This window comes from Azolla caroliniana, unplaced genomic scaffold (assembly GCF_043228905.1).
Source record: "Azolla caroliniana isolate FFs.n. ecotype wild unplaced genomic scaffold, voAzoCaro1.0.p SCAF_22, whole genome shotgun sequence".
Classification (NCBI taxonomy): domain Eukaryota; kingdom Viridiplantae; phylum Streptophyta; class Polypodiopsida; order Salviniales; family Salviniaceae; genus Azolla; species Azolla caroliniana.
The window spans coordinates 5,004,141-5,022,897 of NW_028230457.1; the positions used below are offsets into that span (position 1 = coordinate 5,004,141).

At 39.9% G+C, this 18,757-nt stretch overlaps 1 protein-coding gene across 1 annotated transcript; it reads right to left on the bottom strand.

The window, feature by feature from the left end:
• Positions 1–658: 658 nt before the first annotated feature.
• LOC147849866 (putative magnesium transporter NIPA4) lies at positions 659–18,546 on the bottom strand. Its single transcript, XM_087337047.1, has 10 exons — positions 18,230–18,546; positions 16,885–16,941; positions 16,705–16,795; positions 16,461–16,621; positions 16,035–16,162; positions 2,515–2,652; positions 2,323–2,415; positions 2,120–2,243; positions 1,116–1,268; positions 659–1,026 (listed from the first exon to the last, which is right to left on the bottom strand). Exons 1-9 carry the CDS (start codon positions 18,450–18,452, stop codon positions 1,120–1,122), a joined length of 1,164 nt encoding a protein of 387 aa, XP_087193173.1. The 5' UTR covers positions 18,453–18,546; the 3' UTR covers positions 659–1,026; positions 1,116–1,119.
• Positions 18,547–18,757: the final 211 nt, after the last annotated feature.

Below are 18,757 nucleotides of genomic sequence, written 5' to 3' on the forward strand. Positions count from 1 at the left end.
AGGACGAAAGAGATAAAGGTGAAAGAAATTTGCGAGTTTGAGTGATTGGAAATCAAGAAGTTCTTTGGTTTTATGGTTCAATTTAGAGTTTATCCAACTTGTATTGTCTCAATAGTAGAATATTATAGCATTCTTGCCTCTTTCTCGTCTTGTCTATGTTTTCTCTATATCTCTTCATCATATAGATTAGGGTCAAAGGGGAGAACATGTTTTGTTTCTCACTCATTCTCTCGCAAGACAATATTCACAATATATTTGCTAAAATCATTAATATTCTGCTATAATTACTAGACTTCCAAAAACCTATTGCAATTTTGGCAACTTTCCCAAAATTCCTTGGTTGTTTCAGTAAGTCTGATAATTATAGTAATATGATAGTATGGTTCCCCAGCATGTATCTATTAGAGATTCTTATCCAACTCCATTTGAGCACCATCATTTCATTGATATTTACCTCTATTATGACTCCAGAATTTACTTGATAGCCCTTTTTTTGTAGAGCTAGGAGAAACTCCAGAATTATCACTACATAAAAGAGCTCTTTTACTTGATTGCAAATATTGCACATGGAGAATAACATGAATATCACGCATGTGTCAATCTATGGTTGTACCTTTAGGTTATAACAAAATGTAATTTGCAGTCTTTTTACAAGAAGTTAAAGACAATAAATAGGACAATTACCTCATCCTGCAACCTTTATAAATTTGATCGATCTTTTACAAATTTATGCCACTGAAGATGGTATGCAATCAAATGGAAGTTATTCTGAAAGATGGTCTTTTACATAAAGCAAAAGAACTTTTCCCTTGATGTAAAAGCCCTTCTAAAAGATTTTTACTGTAGAAAGAGATAAGAATTCCAGGCTTTCTAGTTTGACAACTTTTAAATTCTCTTCCAACATGCTGTAGTTAGAAAAGGGCATCAAGGGCCTCGAATCATATTTTATCATACTCTGAAAGACCCATGTACTTTACACATGACAGAAATGGCAATCAAAGGATCATCATCCATGTGATATCTAGCCTGTGAATGAAGTATATTTCAAGATCACGATCAGAAAATGTTATGAAGGAAATGGCACATGGTATACTGTGAAACTAACAATAACATACCATATCACTGCTGCATAGGTTGTTTAAGATCACGGTCACCACATTGACTAAGTCGACGAAGAGGTATGCCATCCTCCATCAAACCATCATTTTCATCCCGTTTACTCATGCTAACACGGGTAGAATGGGACAATGGCAATCCCATATAACCATCTGGAAAAAAAAAATAGTAAGAAATAAAAATACTAGCATTCAATCCATCAATCACACCTCCTAGCTGTGATTTTTATATTTCTTACACCTGATCTCTTTTTGCACACAATGCACATACACCTTCATTTACTTAACACTGCTCATGACATGTTTATACATGGTCATAACACCAGAACATATTGTGCTTACAAATTAAATACATGTGAGAGAATGAAAGTGAGACTATATGAGTGTCTCTAATGCCATGTCAGAAAGGGAAGTTCATTCATGTACTCTTACGTAAATGAAATAGTCATCCTAGAACTCATCAAGACTATTTAGAATGAACTCCACAGCCAGAGAGAGATGGATATTATAAAAGATGTACCGCATACAGTGTGAGAGAGAAATGAGTATTATAAAAAATTATATAATCACCAATAAACCCTATAACTAGACAAGTGTAAACGTACACTGTCAGAGATGTCGATCCCAACGAATATGGATTTTGTCAACCACTTCGTACATAGAGTAGACTAAATGCAATGGCATTCCTACTGAATCCCAATATCATCAGTGCTAGAGAATAGATGAAGATACATGCCAAGTAATGCTGACTAAATGAGCTGAAAAAACTTAGCTGTGACGAAGTCTAACAGTAAGTAAGAGATCATAGATCAAAATTCATATTAAGTAATGTTCATCACAAAGATTGCTCCCCTGAATTTGTATCACTTCTCCAGAGAAACTCAGCCATGAAGAAGTATAGCATTTAATATGAGAAAGGCCTACTAAAATGTACATACAACAATAAGCACAAAGATATACACAACATTGTTAATTTATATTATCATCATTCAAACATTGCATACTCAATCCATATGCAAAGTTGTCGCCCATATCCTTTGTTGTATGCAATAAAAATGTGCCTGAGAGGATAGTAATAAATCCACAAAGTTCCGTTATAATCTGCGATGGATTCTGCCGATCCCAGTCCTGTCATACACAACTACAGAGTGAATAAAAATTAACATCAACAAAAGAATGATACAAAAAACAGTAGGTGTAGCTGCACCTTAAACATTATAATGCTCGCTACTATGGTGAAGGATGTGAACATCACATAATAAATTGGTGACACAACTGCAGTGTTGAAAGTATCCAGAGCCTGTAAATCAATTTTACTCAATAATTTGGCAATTTTTGTTGATACATATACTCCATCCAGAGGTAAACACTAGAATCTTTTTCCAGTAAAGTAAGCTACCTTATTTAGATAATTCATTTGCATCAAAATACATGTCATCACCACCACAGCAAAAAACCATGTCTCAGGATAAAGTAGTTGATTTGTTCCCTCAAACGTTAATTTAAGAGCAATTCCCAGAGCTTTAACACTCATCACCTGAGGAAAAATTAACAGCATCAGTGTACAATTGCTTCCACAAAGAGATGATATGCACAACTAGCATGCGAGACATATGGATACAAAATGACCTAGATATATTGCACTTCACTACAAAAAGCATCAATATTACCATACCAGCATCAATAATACATGAGACCCCTATTTTATGATAATAATTCAATAGCACTTACTTTCACATGTAAATTTGCAGGCATGCTTTTAATGCAAATGAGAAAGATTCAACAAGTATACATGATTTGAGGCACTTTGTAAGACAATGTCCACAGCATTGTGAATGTAAAGCATTTCCTTCTTTCAGTTTTTTGCTAGTTTTTAGACACCTCCCTCACAAAAAGATTAGTTTTCTTTAAAAAGTTCATTGCTTATATTTCTCCTTGGATCTTGGAGATTATCACGATTAGAAAGGAAAGGGAGACAGAAGATATCCCTATTTCGAGCCAGAGTCAAAGTGAGTAAGTTTAGATTCGAAAATCTGTATTAAGAGAGAGCGTTTCCGATTATAATCGGTGTGTACTACCCTTGTAATTGCTCTATTCAGTAATCAATACATATACTTTTGGGTCAACTCTGTGCCTGTCTCATCTTAATCTTATTTCTGATTTTGTTATCTAACCTATGAAACGGTTGTAGCCGATCCTCAGAGGGTCCGACCCCGCACGGTGTAACGTTTTAGCCCTGCTAAGCCCTACCATAGTCTCTTACGTGACCACAATTCCTTGACCCGATTAGTCTGGAAAAGTAATGGAAGGTGTTTCTCCAAGAGGGAGACAACACAATTTGGCACGCACGGTTCACGTTGTGAGGTCACAGCGAACAGCGCGTAGGCGAAACCTAAGTCGCCATAACGACGCACACGTTCTTGGCTACCATCCCGTCGAGCCAAACCAGCCGAGGGCATCTCCGACTCCACACTCACGCAGCAATCACCACCAGAGCAATCCGCATTGCTCCACTCCCCGCTGCCGGCACCAGACGCTCAGTTGATCGTAGCCTCTAACGCTGTTTCGCCTCACAGTTCCCCCGAAGTCAACCAAGCCGAACACAACCCCTTCCCAGCGTTACCCGACGATCCAGACTTCGACACCATGCCGTATCCATATCAGCATTACACAGACGGCCTCAACGCAAAAGCACACATCAGAACCTTCTTGTCAACATGGCAAGCCAACCACTCGCCGCACCGTCTAACCGCTGTCGAGGCGGACTCGTTGAAAATTGATGAGTTCACATTGTCCCTCGATGGACCCGCAGCGTGCTGGTATTCCCAGCACGGCCTGGGAGAATTCGCGACGTTTGAAGATGTCCACAATCGATTCCTCGAATTGTTCCTTTGAGAGATACCCTAGCGAGAACTGCTCTGCCAATTCTACGCAATTGCACAGGAGCCAAATGAAACGGTCTCCCAGTTCACGATCCACTTCCAAGATCTTTATCGCCAGCTTGCTCAAGACGTGTTCGCAAATCATCTGAAGGACACATTCCTCGCAAGGCTACGAAAACCTCTTCGCACAACTTTAGCCTTAACCAACTTCTCACAGCAAACAATCGAGCATGTGGTCACTCGCGTCCTCGCTTTGAACAGAGCTCAACAGAGTACCTCTTTTCCTATGGGTTCCCTCCAAAGTGCTTTACCGACACACAAGGAAATCCAATTCCAACAGGCGCTCCAATGCACGACATACTTGAATTCTGGCCACTCGGCCGCGGATTGTGCTATTCGACCACACTGCCCGATCTGCCACTCCCGCGCACACACAGTAGAGTAATGGGAATATTATATGCCAAATTGTGTTGTCTCCCTCTTGGGGAAACACCTTCGATTACTTTTCCGGAGTAATCGGGTCAAGGAATTGTGGTCGCGTAAGAGACTATGGTAGGGCCTAGCAAGTCTGAAACGTTACACCGTGCGGTCGGACCCTCCAAGGATTGGCTACAACTTATTTGTGCTCACAATTTCATAGGTTAGATAACATAATCAAAAATAAGATTAAGATGAGACAAGCACAGAGTTGACCCAAAAGTATATGTATTGATTACTGAATAGAGCAATTACAAGGGTAGTACAGACCGATTATAATCGAAAACACTCTCTCTCTTAATACAGATTTTTGAATCTAAACTTAATCACTCTAGCTCGAAATAGGGATATTCTATCTCACTTGCCTTCTATTGATCCCTGATTTATATATCACTTTCTCCTTAATCGGTGTGCTCCAACTACTCTCTTCTAATCACGCTTTTCTTTAAGATTCTTTCCATATGCCGTGACTTTTGTCCCACGGATAACACCCGTGGGACAAGGCTTGCACGTCGAACCCAAAATCAACAAAAAAATCAAAATCGAACATATTGCCATCCAAAAATGAAAGAATTGAAAAATGCTATGATACACTTATTGCTCCTCCAAAATTGTCGTGAGGCTCTCCACCTGCTCCGGCTCATCCGGTTTGAGCTCAGTCGTCACTTCTACCCCTTGGTTTGCCAATTCCGGAACGGCCTGTTGGGCGTCGTCTGGTTGGGTCGCCTCCGCTTGCTTCCGCTCATCCAAGTTGGGCTGGGCCAAAAATCCTAGCCGTTGGTCTGCAACCTCCAACGTAGCTTCTGGAGCCACCTCCTCCTGCTTTAGCTCCGTGTCCTGTTTGGCCACCGGTTCTCTCCCCTAGTCTAGGCCCGTCGTATCTTCTACTTTCGGCTCTTGTGTTGCAACTTTGGGTAACACGTCTGCTGATGCTTGAGCTGCGATTGCGGCTTCCTTCTCGGCTCGGAGGATCTGAATGTTGTTCTTGTCCATTTTGTAAAACCCGCGACCCTCCTTTTGTCGGTTTTCGGCATCCACTCGAAAGACTTGTAATTCGGCTACTTGAGCCGCCCATTCATTCCATCCTTGAGTGAGTGCCGCTTTGACCTTTTCATTCAGCTTCTTCCGATGTTTCATAACCAAATCTTTCACTCGTTCTTCGCCTATTTTGTATTTGGCATGGAGTGTATCCATTCCTCTTGGGCAGTCGCGGCATTGAGTTCAAGTTGAGCTATCGAGAGTTGGTACGAGGTGTTGACTCTGGCAACCTTTGCTTCCATTAGTTTCGTGTTTTGCTCGTACCTCCGAAGGATCCGATTCTTTTCCTCTTCCAGCTCTTGCTGGTACTATTCCCGATCCCGTTCTCGGTCTTGTTGCGCAGAGGTTTGTAGCCTATGGAGGGTCTCCGACAATGTATATTTGTCTTGCTCCGATTCCTCCAGCATTTGAAGCTGCCTACTGAAGAGTTGCTGGAGTTCCGTGTGCTCATTTTGGAGGATCAGGAGTTGGTCATTTGTTATTGCAAAAGCCAGTTGATACCCTCGTCGATCTCATGAATTTTGGCGGCTGATGCCTCGTTTGGAGCCTGAAGAGCAAGCGTGCCATGTGCTTCCATATCATGGAGCTTGGCGGCTGATTCTGCGTTAGCTGCCTGAAGAGTTGCCGCTACTTTTTCTTCCAGGTCTTGGAGAGCTTGCTTGCGCTCGACCGTCCATGTGTCGAGCAATTGCGGGAGTTCAACCTCTCGGTTTTTTGCCTGCTCGCGGAGGCGGTCGAGCTCCCCCTTGGCCTCTTGATATATTTCTTTGGCCTTCTCGGTGATCGCCTTTTGAGCTGCCAGTTCTTCTTCATAGTTTGGCGGCTGGGCCATTGTCGTGTCAGGAGGGGGTGTGTGGTGTTCAGTGGCGGGGACCTGTCTGGAAATTTCTTCGGTTTGTGAGAATGCATCTGCCTGGCTAGGAGTGGGAGGTGGGAGGGCATGAGGGTTGGTTTGCCCGATGTCCTTGAGCCGTTCCGTTGTTCAAGCTCAGCAATTCAGCTTTTCAAAGCTTGCCATAGCTCTATGGCCGTTTTTGCCTGTTTGTGCGCCTGCTTGCTACAAAGAGCCATGTCCTTGGCTGCGCGGGTCATCTTCACCAATTCTCAGAAAGTTTCCACCAGGGCCGTGTTGAGCTCAAGTAGTTCGATCCGCCTGCGACGGGTCTTACTTTGCCGCTTCCGGCCAATTTTCTGCCACTGTGGCTCTTCATCCAAATCGACCTCATTTGCGAGCGTGCATGCTAAGGAGCAGATTTGAAAAGCCGAACAGTCGAACTTGAACAACGGCTCAAGGACATCGGCCGAACAGGACACGGAGCCAAAGCAAGAGGAGGTGGCTCTTGAAGCTACGTTGGAGGTTGCAGATCAACGGCTAGGATTTTTGGCCCAGCCCAACTTGGATGAGCGGAAGCAAGCGACGGCGACCCAACCAGATGACGCCCAACAGGCCGTTCCAAAATTGGCAAACCAAGGGGTAGAAGTGACGGCCGAGTTCAAACCGGAGGGGCCGGAGCAGGTGGAGAGCCTCACGGCAATTTTGGATGAGGAATAAGTGTATCATAGCATTTTTTTATTCTTTTATTTTTGGATGGCAATATGTTCAATTTCGATTTTTTGTTGATTTTGGGTTCGACGTGCAAGGCCCTGTCCCACGGGCATGCCAGGTGTTATCCGTGCGACAAAAGGCATGAGGTATGGAAAGAATCTTAAAGAAAAGTGTGAAAGGGGACAAGTAGGTCAAAGCGTGAAAAGGGGAAAAGACCCAAACACTAGCAGCCGAGGGGAAGTAACCAAAATACTAGCAACCGAGGAAGCCGAGGATTAGAAGAGAGTAGTTGGAACACGCCGATTAAGGAGAAAGTGATATATAAATCGGGGAACAGCAGAAGGAAAGGGAGACAAAAGATATCCCTATTTCGAGCCAGAGTCAGAGTGATTAAGTTTAGATTCGACAATCTGTATTAAGAGAGAGCATTTCCGATTATAATCGGTGTGTACTACCCTTGTAATTGCTCTATTCAATAATCAATACATATACTTTTGGGTCAACTCTGTGCCTATCTCATCTTAATCTTATTTCTGATTTTGTTATCTAACCTATGAAATTGTGAGCACAAATTGGTTGTAGCCGATCCTCGAAGGGTCCTCGAAGCATGTACTTCATTCTAAAATTTACCATTGTTTCTTGTCAAGTCATTCAATTCTTTCAATGGACAAGAATGTGAGATTCTACCAGGACTTCATTAACAAACTTTGATGCCCTTCGAGCTATTGCCCGATCTATTGTAACCCTTAACAATCAGCAACGGTTCGGTTCGGTCAAGAATGTCCAAACCGAACCATTTAAAAATTTTGAAACCTGAACCCAACCGAACCATGAAACCATTCAAACCAAACCGTTAGTTTAAAATCCAAACCATTAAACCACTAAAATCGAGGTTTCGTGGTTCGGTTGCGGTTTTCAATTTAGGTTAAAATTCAAATTTACAGTTTTTCAAAAGTTTAAAGATTTTTCCTAAAATGTGTGAATTAGGCTTAAAAATGAAAAGGTTGTTTAAAATAAAATTTTAAAAATTTAACCATTAAAATGTGGATACATGTCCCTAATCGAATCAATGCCTCGATGATTATATATGCTGCTCCCATCTCTGCCCAGATTATATCATGGGGCACCGATGCATTGCTCCTTATAATCCAGGCAATCATTGACACTAAAGGTCTCTGTAAACCTTTCCAATGATTTGCCTTGTTAAGACTCGGTCCCTACGTCTCTACTCCATAGAGAAGAGTTGGTGTGTGATAAGTGTATCAAATAACCACAGCTTAGTTCGTGGCTCTTGGAACTACAAATCTGCACATTGTCTCTCGAGTGCACCAAGGGCTGCATATCCATGAGAAAGTTGGACACAAGCAACCTCCCGTAAGGAGAACCTAGGCCTTGTAAATGTTACTCCTAGGTATGTGTAGGATGGCAAAATGCAAGGTCAATGGTAAGAATCTATCTCGTAAGTTTTGGTTGGAAGCTGTAATCTATGCAAACTATGTTTTAAATAGATTCCCTACAAAATCACTTAAAATTATCACTCCATATGAGGCTTGCAATGGTCACACGCCAAATGTTGGTCATATCTTATGCATTTGTGCCACCATAGCAACACCGTAAGCTTCAAGATAAAGCAACAAAATGCATTTCTATTGGCTTCGGCAAAGAAAGCAAAGGTTATCAGTTGTTTCAGCCCACTACTAGTAAGATCATCATCAGCCAAGATGTGATATGCTCTTAAATGCAGCTCAACCATTTGTGGACTTCTTCAAAGAGCTAATTCTTGATCAATCAAATGCATATGATACTTTGTCACCATTGCTCCAAAATGTTGTGTTTGAAAGTGTTCAACTAACCCAACCTCATGGAGGTAATGTGCAAGTTTTGCATCAGCAATAGCATGCTCCAAACTGAGGTGTAGAGCAGCCAAACAATGCTCAAATTGATCTCTTGCAACAGCCCAATGTGGTTAAAAATGAGCAACCAAACATTGTTGATTTGATAATGCTGATTTACAGGTCATTAATCAACATTACATTGACATGGAATTGGAGGAAGAACAAGCCTCTTCTAAGCAAGCAAGACCAGTCCCTAAATGGCCAACACCCTTGTATATATACAGCAAACTCACATTTCCTCTTCAAGGTAAAACCCAATCTACCAATTCGCTAGCTGAACTGCATTGTTAGGTGTAAAGGCCCGTAGTTCACACATTAGGTAATTATTCGTATATGTGAACACATTGTTCACCTGGACAGGACACCTTTTTTTTGTAATGTGAACACACCACTTTCTTTGTAAGGTTAACTAATATAATAACCTTTTTTTTTCTTGTGTACCAATCAAGGCGGTTGGGTACACCAAAGATCTGCGTGTCTCTACTCTCATCTGTACTACAGTCCTGTTTGCTGAACGTCATCTCTCAATAGCTGATCCGTCAAACATCCCTCTTTACCTTTAACTGGTATCAGAGCCAAATCTCTTTCCTCTACTTTGCTGTTTTTCTTTAGATTCAGAATCAGCAGAAAACACAGATTTAAAAAATAAAAAAATAAAAAATAAAAAATCTGTCAGACCCTTTCCTATTGGTATTCTGCTCAATTTCTGAAGGCATCTATCATAAATCTTGGGAGCAATGGCCTCCACTTCAGCTAAAGTGAAAAACCTCTTTGAAATCAAGAGATTTGATGGAAAAGGTTTCGAATTGTGGAAAGAGCGTATGCTGGGCATCCTCTTTCTAAGAGATTGTGAAGATACTCTTGTAGAAAAGAAACCAGAGAGCATGGAAAATGATGCTTGGAACACTCTGAATAAGAAAGCCATTACATATATTAAAATGGCTGTTTCTGATGAAATTCTTGTAGATGTAAAGGGCTTGACTACTGCCCATCAAGTTTGGGAGAAACTTAAGAAAACTTACGAGAATACTACTCCTATGAATCAGGTGCATTTGATGAGAAAACTTGTCAGTATGAGGCTTGATGAGTCGAAAGGTGCAACAGAGCATCTATCGTTATTCACAGGTACTCTCTCCCAACTACAAGATTCAGGATTACCAGCTTTTGATGACAAGCTCAAAGCTATCTTCCTACTTATGACTTTACCGGATTCGTGGGAAACATTAGTTGTTTCACTATCTAATAGCCCCACCTTGACCTTCGATGGTGTGCGGGGCTCTATTCTCAGTGAAGAGATTAGAAAACAATCTAGTGGAGAAGGTAGTGGTTCAGCATACAATATTAGGGGGAGATATGATAAGAGGAACCCAAATGTAGGACAAAGAAATAGAAGTAAGAGTAGAGGGAAAGGAAAACAACAAGATATCACATGCTATCATTGTGGCCGTAAAGGTCATAAGAAACCTGATTGTAGATATTGGAAGATGGAACTAGAAAGGAAGAACAATGTAGGAGAGAAGAAAAACAAAGAGGATAAGTTTAATACAACAGAGAAAGCTAATATGGCTTCAAATGTTATCATTGAAGACCTATGTGGTGAAGATGGTGATGTACTTTGTATTACAGGTGATGCCTTTATAGCTCATGTTCAAGACATGCAAATCACCAAAACAGATGTTATTGATGCTTTATTGTCAATCAATGATGGATTGACACAGACATGGATAGTAGACTCTGGGGCTTCTTTTGATGTTACTCCATGTTTGGAGTGCTTTACCACATTTGATGCAGGCAGTTATGGAAAAGTTTATCTTGGTAACAATAGTGCTTGCAATATTGATGGTATTGGAACCATACACTTGTCTTTGGATAATGGTCAAGAGCTTGTGCTCAAAGATGTTAGGTATGTACCTGGCATAAAGAAAAGTTTGCTATCTATAGGATAGATGGATTTGCATGGTTACACCACATTATTCGGTGGTGGATTATGGAAACTAAAGAAAGGATCTATGGTTATTGTGAAAGGTTGCAAAAAGGGTACTCTGTACTGTTTGCAATGCAAAGCTTTACCTGGAAAGTTTCTTGCTATTGCTGAATTCGACTCTCGTTTAGAGCTTTGACATAAGAGATTAGGACATATGAGCCAAAAAGGACTTGAAGTCCTTTCTGCTTTAAAAAGATTTGATGTTAAAGGATCAAAGCTGGTTTTTTGTAATGATTGTCTATTTGGCAAACAAGTGAGAAATTCTTATTATTCTGGTATCTCTCGTAAACCAAATGTGCTAGATTTGGTGCATTCTGATGTATGTAGCATGCCTATAAAATCCTTGGGCGGTGCTGCATATTTTATTTCCTTTATCGATGATTATTCTAGGAAGATTTGGGTGTACTTGATGAAAAGAAAAGGTGATGCATTTGATGCATTTAAATATTTTCATGCATTTGTGACTACTCAAAAAGGGACAAAACTGAAATGTCTCAGAACAGATAATGGGGGTGAGTTTACATCTGCAGAATTTAAGTCTTATTGTGACTTACATGGTATTAAAAGAGAGCTTACAGCTCCATATAACCCTTCATCAAATGGGGTGGCAGAAAGGTATAATAGGACCTTGTGTGAGCGAGTACGATGCATGCTGTCCACAGCTAATCTCCCTCATGAATTTTGGGGAGAAGCATTAAAAACCGCGGTTCATATATGTAATCGTTCTCCCAACAAGTCCTTAAAAAATGGAATCCCTAAGGAGGTTTGGTCTGGCAAACCAGCCTCATATGACCATTTACGAATTTTCGGTTGTGATGCGTTTGTACACATTAGAAGTGAGCTGAGAAATAAGCTCGATGCTAAGTCCACCATGGACATTTTTATGGGCTATGGTGATGAAGGTGAAATGGGCTATAGGATTTGGTTACCTCAGTCCAGAAAAATTGTACGCAGCCGGGATGTTGTTTTTAATGAAGAAAAATTGCTGAAAAATGCTTGTTCCTCTGTTGGGAACTCTAAGAGCGTTACATTTCAGCAATTACAGCCATCCACAAAATCTGAAAATAAACCTCATGATGCTATACCAAAGGTTGAATATGATGGTCAACCGGTTATCTTTGAGCCAGAAGAAGTTGGACAGCAAAGAGATGCTCATGAAGGTATTGGTCAACGAGATGAAGGTACTGAAGAACAAAATATAGATGTCGAACAACATGCTGGACATGGTTCGCAACAGCCAGAAAGTGCTGAAAATGATTTTCCTCCAGATTTAGAACCAATCTCAGAAAATACTGATCATTGGGTACGTAGGTCTAATCGTTCAAGGAGGCAGGTATATAGATATGACCCCTCTTTGCATTATGTCATGCTGTCAAATGAGGGTGAACCTCTTACTTATAAGGAGGCAATGTCATGTGAACTTAGCAGTAAGGGGGAGCTTGCAATGCAAGAAGAAATAAAATCTTTATATGCAAATGATACATGGGATCTTGTGTCCTTACCTCAAGGAAGGAAAGCTCTTCCAAATAAGTGGGTTTATAAGGTAAAGGAAATTGAAGGGAAACCAAAATACAAGGCAAGATTAGTTGCCAAGGGTTATGCACAGAAGGAAGGTATTGACTTCCAAGAGGTCTTCTCTCCTGTTGTGAAGATGACCACACTTCGTGTGCTATTTGCTCTCACTGCAATGCTTAATTTGGAGTTGTACCAAATGGATGTAAAGACCGCTTTTTTGCATGGTGATATTGATGAAGAGATCTACATGAAACAACTTGAGGGTTTTGTAGTCTCTAACAAGGAGCATTTGGTATGCAAACTAAAACGTAGCTTGTATGGCCTAAAACAAGCACCACGACAGTGGTATAAGAAGTTTGATACTTTTATGATTTCTCAAGGCTTTGATCGTAGCTATGCAGATCATTGTTTATACACGAAAAAGGATATCGATGACAGTCCTATCATACTTGTTCTATATGTGGATGATATGTTGTTAGCTGGGAAAAGAAAGACTAGTCTTGATGCTCTAAAAGATCAACTGAAATTGGTCTTCTCTATGAAAGATTTGGGAAATGCAGAGCATATTTTGGGCATGAGAATCAATAGAAACAAAAAAGACAAATTGTTGTTTTTGTCACAAGAAAAGTACATTGAAAAAGTGCTTAACAGATTTAATATGGCAAAAGCAAAGTCCCTTGGAGTTCCTTTGCTGTCATATCTTAAACTCAGCAAGGCTGATTGTCCAAAGGATGAGATGGAAATCAATGCTATGAAGGGAATTCCTTACGCATCAGCATGTGGTTCTCTAATGTATGCTATGGTAGCTACTCGTCCAAATATTGCTTATGCAGTGGGAGTTGTTAGTCGCTATATGTCTAATCCCGGGAAAGCACATTGGGAGGCTGTCAAGTGTGTTTTCAGGTATCTTAAAGGTACACAAAGAAAATGTTTATGCTATGGGAAGGGTGCATTAAATTTGCAAGGATATTGTGATGCAGACATGGCAGGTGACTTGGATACACGTAAGTCTACTAGCGGGTATATATTTACAGTTGCTGGTGGAGCAATGTCTTGGTGCTCCAAATTGCAAAAGATTGTAGCACTGAGTACTACTGAAGCTGAATATATTTCAGCTACAGAAGCTTCAAAGGAAGCTATATGGCTCAGCAGACTTGGTGAAGATCTTGGCATGTCTGTTAGTACTCCTGTGTTAGGATGTGATAGCCAGAGTGCTGTGTATCTGGCTAAGAATGCCATGTTTCATTCGCGCACCAAACACATTGATGTGCAACATCACTTTATCAGACAAGTTTTGGAGGATGGTCTAGTCACATTGACCAAGATCAAAACACAAGATAATCCTGCAGATATTCTCACTAAAAGTCTTGGCAAAGCTCAACATGAGCATTGCATACAGTTAGTGGGAGTTACTTGAATGTTCACATCGGACCTTTAAGTGGGAGGTTGTTAGGTGTAAAGGCCTGTAGTTCACAAATTAGGTAATTATTCGTATATGTGAACACATTGTTCACCTGGACAGGACACCTTTTTTTTGTAATGTGAACACACCACTTTCTTTGTAAGGTTAACTAATATAATAACCTTTTTTTTTCTTGTGTACCAATCAAGGCGGTTGGGTACACTAAAGATCTGCGTGTCTCTACTCTCATCTCTACTACAGTCCTGTTTGCTGAACGTCATCTCTCAATAGCTGATCCGTCAAACATCAGTCTTTACCTTTACTGCATTATGTGCATCATGCTCTTAACGCTGAAATTTGTGATGAGGCGCCACTCTCTCTTGAGTATGCATTAGGACATGACCATTGGGTTGAAGCCATGAAATCAGAACTTGAGACCATATACAAGAACACTTTGGTGTTATGTGACGTACCTAAAGGTAGAAAAGCAATTGCCACCAAGTGGATTTACAAAGTCAAGAATACTGTGGATGGTAGCCTTGATTGTCTTAAATCAAGACTTATAGCAAAAGGCTGTTCCCAAAAAGAGGGGATAGACTATGAAGAAACCTTCGCCCCACTTCAAAGATGACTACAATCAGAGCTACAATTGCTCATTTGCAAATAAAGGATTGAAGGTTCACCTATTGGACATTAAAATTGCATTCTTAAATGGAGATATAGAAGAAGTGTTTTATGTTACTCAACCTCCCGGTTTCGCTATTAAAAGGTGCAGAAACTAAAGTTAGCAGGATACTTCAAGCACCTCAAGCGTGGAATGCAAAGATCCATGCTCATCTTTTTCAAATTAGTTTTGTGAACAGTCCTACTGAAATCACGGAAGGAGAAAAATTACTAAATGTTGTGCTTTATGTTGATGATTTGCTAATCACAAGATCTAATGAGAAAGAAATTGCAGATTTCCAAGCCGATCTTAGTAAGACATTTGAAATTATAGATCTTGATCATCTCCATTACTACCTCAGCATTCAATTTCTTAACTTTGAGGGGGGGCCTTTCTTGAGTCAACGAAAGTACATCGAGAAGCTCCTACAACAATTTTCAGGTTTGAAGAGTGCACACCAAACTCCACTCCTATAGAAGCGGGTTTCAAATTCTCATATTAAGACAATGGAGAACCAACCAATGCACTCTTATACCAGCAAGCTGTAGGTTTTTTGATATTTTTGTGTGTTTGGCTAAGGAGATTATTGTTCGATTTGTCACTTGAGCAACCATCTCCTACATGTATATTTACAGATGGTCAAAGTGCCTTGGCTATTGCAAGAAATCCTATCTTCCATGCATGAACACATTGAAGAGCGGTATTATTATGTGAGGGAGCAGTTCCATGCTAAAGAGATAAACTTGGTCTATGTACCCACTCATGAAAATGTTGCAGACATTTTTTCAAAGGCTCTATCCAGAAGAAAGCTTGATCATTTTCACAAGGAATTCAGCATCCTCCAACACCTGGATAATGACGACATTCAAGTTCAGGGGGTTTGTTACACTTAATGTGTGTCCTATTAAAGATTTGGTGTGAACACAGTTAGAACAGTGTGATTGACTGTTGGGTGTGAACATAGTTAAAATTGTGTGACCCTAGTTGGGTGTGACTGCTGGGTTTCCTGCTACCTATAGATATTGGTTATATAAACCATTCTACATCTTCGTATTTTTCGTAGTCTTCTTTCAACTAGCATTTTGACAACCTACTTTTGTTGGCCACTTTCTAGTGCCACCACATGTTTGTCTGGATTTTATATCAGTATAGATGTTTAATTTCCAAAACAATTGTGTATGCTTATGCATATGAATATGTCTATGCAGAATTTAGTATAGTGTAGCAACATACAGAGAGAGATCCCATTACAGAACAAATGTTAATGTATACCATGACGTGGGTGTTGCCATAATTAGGCTCAAAATGAAATATTAAGACTAATGCCAAATAAATCATTCTATATCTTTGTATTTTTCGTACAATTTTCTTTCAACTAGCATTTTGACAACCTACTTGTGTTGGTCACTATCTAGTGCCACCACATGTTCGTCTGGATTTTACATTAGCATAGATGTTAAATTTTCAAAAACATTGTGTATGCTTATGCAGAATTTACTATAGTATAGCAACATACCGAGAGAGATCCCATGACAGAACAAATGCCAATGTATACCATGACGTGGGTGTTGCCATAATTAGGCTCAAAATGAAATATTAAGACTAATGCCAGCACCACGACAGCGATAGAATACATCACGAATGCTGCAAGTATTACAAGAAAGTTGTTAAGAAAACATTCAAGGTGATTCCCCTCAAGGTTTTGAAATTTCTATGCTCCAGAAAAAGTGAGGAAGGTTAAATGAACATGTCTTTTTAATTGGATTGTTTCTATAAGCACACGCACTCTGCATGAAAGCACATATGACACAGACATTTCCCCAAGCTTATTCCTCTACCTTGGAAAAAGCTAAGGTTAAGTGTACAAGCAGGATGGCATAAAAAAACATTCATATGTGCGTGTATATTCAATTGTAATGATTATATTGTTAGTGAAGCGCACCAGGTTCAGTAGCAAGTGTCCACACTTCCTTTACTGACAATATTTCACGCTCTGCAGGTGCGTGGAGGACAATAGATATTGAGCCAACTACACATAGAATACAGCCTAGGATCCCAAAAATATGCAACCTCTCCTTCAACATTATATGTGCAAGCACCGCGCTGTGCAAGGAACGAACAGAACATTGAAAGATCATACTCCATATGGATAACACGAGCTGGCAGCACTACAGTTTTGGATTTACCTCACAATTATGCTCAAAGCACCAAGTGGAGTAACAAGAATGGCTGGCGCAAAAGCATATGCTACAAAATTTGCGACCTCTCCAACAATCACTGTAGCATAATTTTATTCTATAAGCATACATGCAGGCTCGCAATTGATATGGAAAATCAGATACTAAGATGAGTTTGTACATACATACTTGCTGTCATTCCTGCCCACCACAGTGGTTCGTACAAATAAGAATACCCTCCAAGCCCTGTAAACATTACGCCTTTTATTCAGAAATTAAAATTTCTTGCTAAAATGTATTCTTGAGACAAAAGGAACCAGTAGGAGAGCTCAAATAAAAGATGCAGATGAGCTTCAAAAGACCTGAGCACAAAAGCAATCCATTGCTTCATTTTTTGCTATCCTATTTCTTATGCTAAAGGATCTGTTATCAGAGCTTAAAGAAAACGATGCAATAAATGTTAGCATACTGTCACATTGGAGTAGGATATGCACAAGAATCATGCCTTACACTTGAAATTGGTGGCCCATATGAATATGCAAATAGGTGTAAAACCTCTATTTAGGAAGACGTGGCACCTATACCCACTTATATACAGGGACAAGGAAGTAACTCATTTGTTATGTGTTGAGTGATGTTTTGATACATTGAGGTGTCAAACATATTCTATTTTGCCATCATCTCCTCTGAACCATAGTTTTCTCGTGTTTACTAAATACCTAATCCTCCTGTTGGGCCTTGCATTAGCTCAACATATGAACTTTCGCACTTGCTGAATCAAGCTAAAAACAAAATTTTGAAAAGATATTTCATCAACAGGTGTTTTTCTATACAGAAAACCCCACTCTGAGAAAAGCCTCAATTATATTGCTCCTCTTTCTTCCCTAACCTATTAAATCTGCATAAAGAAATATAATCATACAGAATAACACTTTGTTTGCAGAAATCTGATTTAAAGGTTAGAATTACCTCTCCCTAATATGCTTAAATTTATATGATCACCAGATCATGGATCTACAAGCTAAAGATCAACAAACTATCATGGTAATTATTGATTTTGATGCTAAAAAGATTTTATCCGAAACCACATCATTTTGATGCAAACAATCAAAGCTGTTTTCAAAACAAATCCATTGAATGCAAAGATTAAAATCCCTCTTTGTTCTCAAAAACATTCTGTTTGATGCAGATGTGAGAATCCTTTTTCCAGAGAACATTCCACATTGATGAGAAATGATTCAAGGGGTTTTCAGGAAACACTCCATTCCAAGCCAAGGAATAAATTTTTTATTCAGAAACTACTGTATTCTTACAAAAGATTAAAAAGAGTTGCAAGAAACTATTCTATTTTATGCAACAGGATTGAATTTCTCTCTCAGAGACTGCTTGACTTGATGACAAAAGGTGAGAAAATTTTCTGTCTTGAATTTTATATGGTCACCAAAACCAAGCCAGGAAAGAAAAGAAACCCCATTTTAACACGTAAACAAAAAGCAATTACAAAAAAAAGACCATATTTGTCAGACAGAAAAACCTGCTCTCAGATTAGACGCCCCTGCTCGTTTGAGTCCTTTCTTCTTCACAATGAAACTTGCTCCAATGAAAAGACTTGAAGACAGAGCGAGGATCAGACCTTTCACATTGTCAGAAGACATATAAGTAAACGACAAATACGAAGATGATGCTGACGATGATGCAGCTGAAGATGAAGATGAAGATGAAGCTGAGGAATCGAATCCCCTAGAAGATTCTGCCATTTTTTCTCTCGAAGTGGATCGATCTCCAAAGAACGTACATACAATGACGACAATGCCGAAGGATGAAAGCAAAAGTCGACCTGATAGATGAAAGCAGAGAGACAGCAACAAAGAATGAATCCGGAAACGCTTCAAGTAGTAGTTGTGAAGAAACCAGTCTGGAGGATGAAAGCGCGGAAGAATGGCCGCCAAAGGAAAAGCAGAGGAAGTTTTAATTCCGAGAGGCAAAACGTATTCTGTTCCAAGCCTCAGGAAGAAGGACAAAGGAGATGGTTTGGATCTCGAAGAAGAAGAAGAAGAAGAAG

Coding starts and splice junctions, on each gene's coding strand:
- LOC147849866 (XM_087337047.1), bottom strand. CDS start 18,452: ATGGCAGAATCTTCTAGGGGATTCGATTCCTCAGCTTCATCTTCATCT. Junction 16,622..16,704: donor GCTTTGAGCATAATTGTGAG/GTAAATCCAAAA, acceptor TTCCTTGCACAG/CGCGGTGCTTGCACATATAA. Junction 2,244..2,322: donor CGAGCATTATAATGTTTAAG/GTGCAGCTACAC, acceptor TGTGTATGACAG/GACTGGGATCGGCAGAATCC.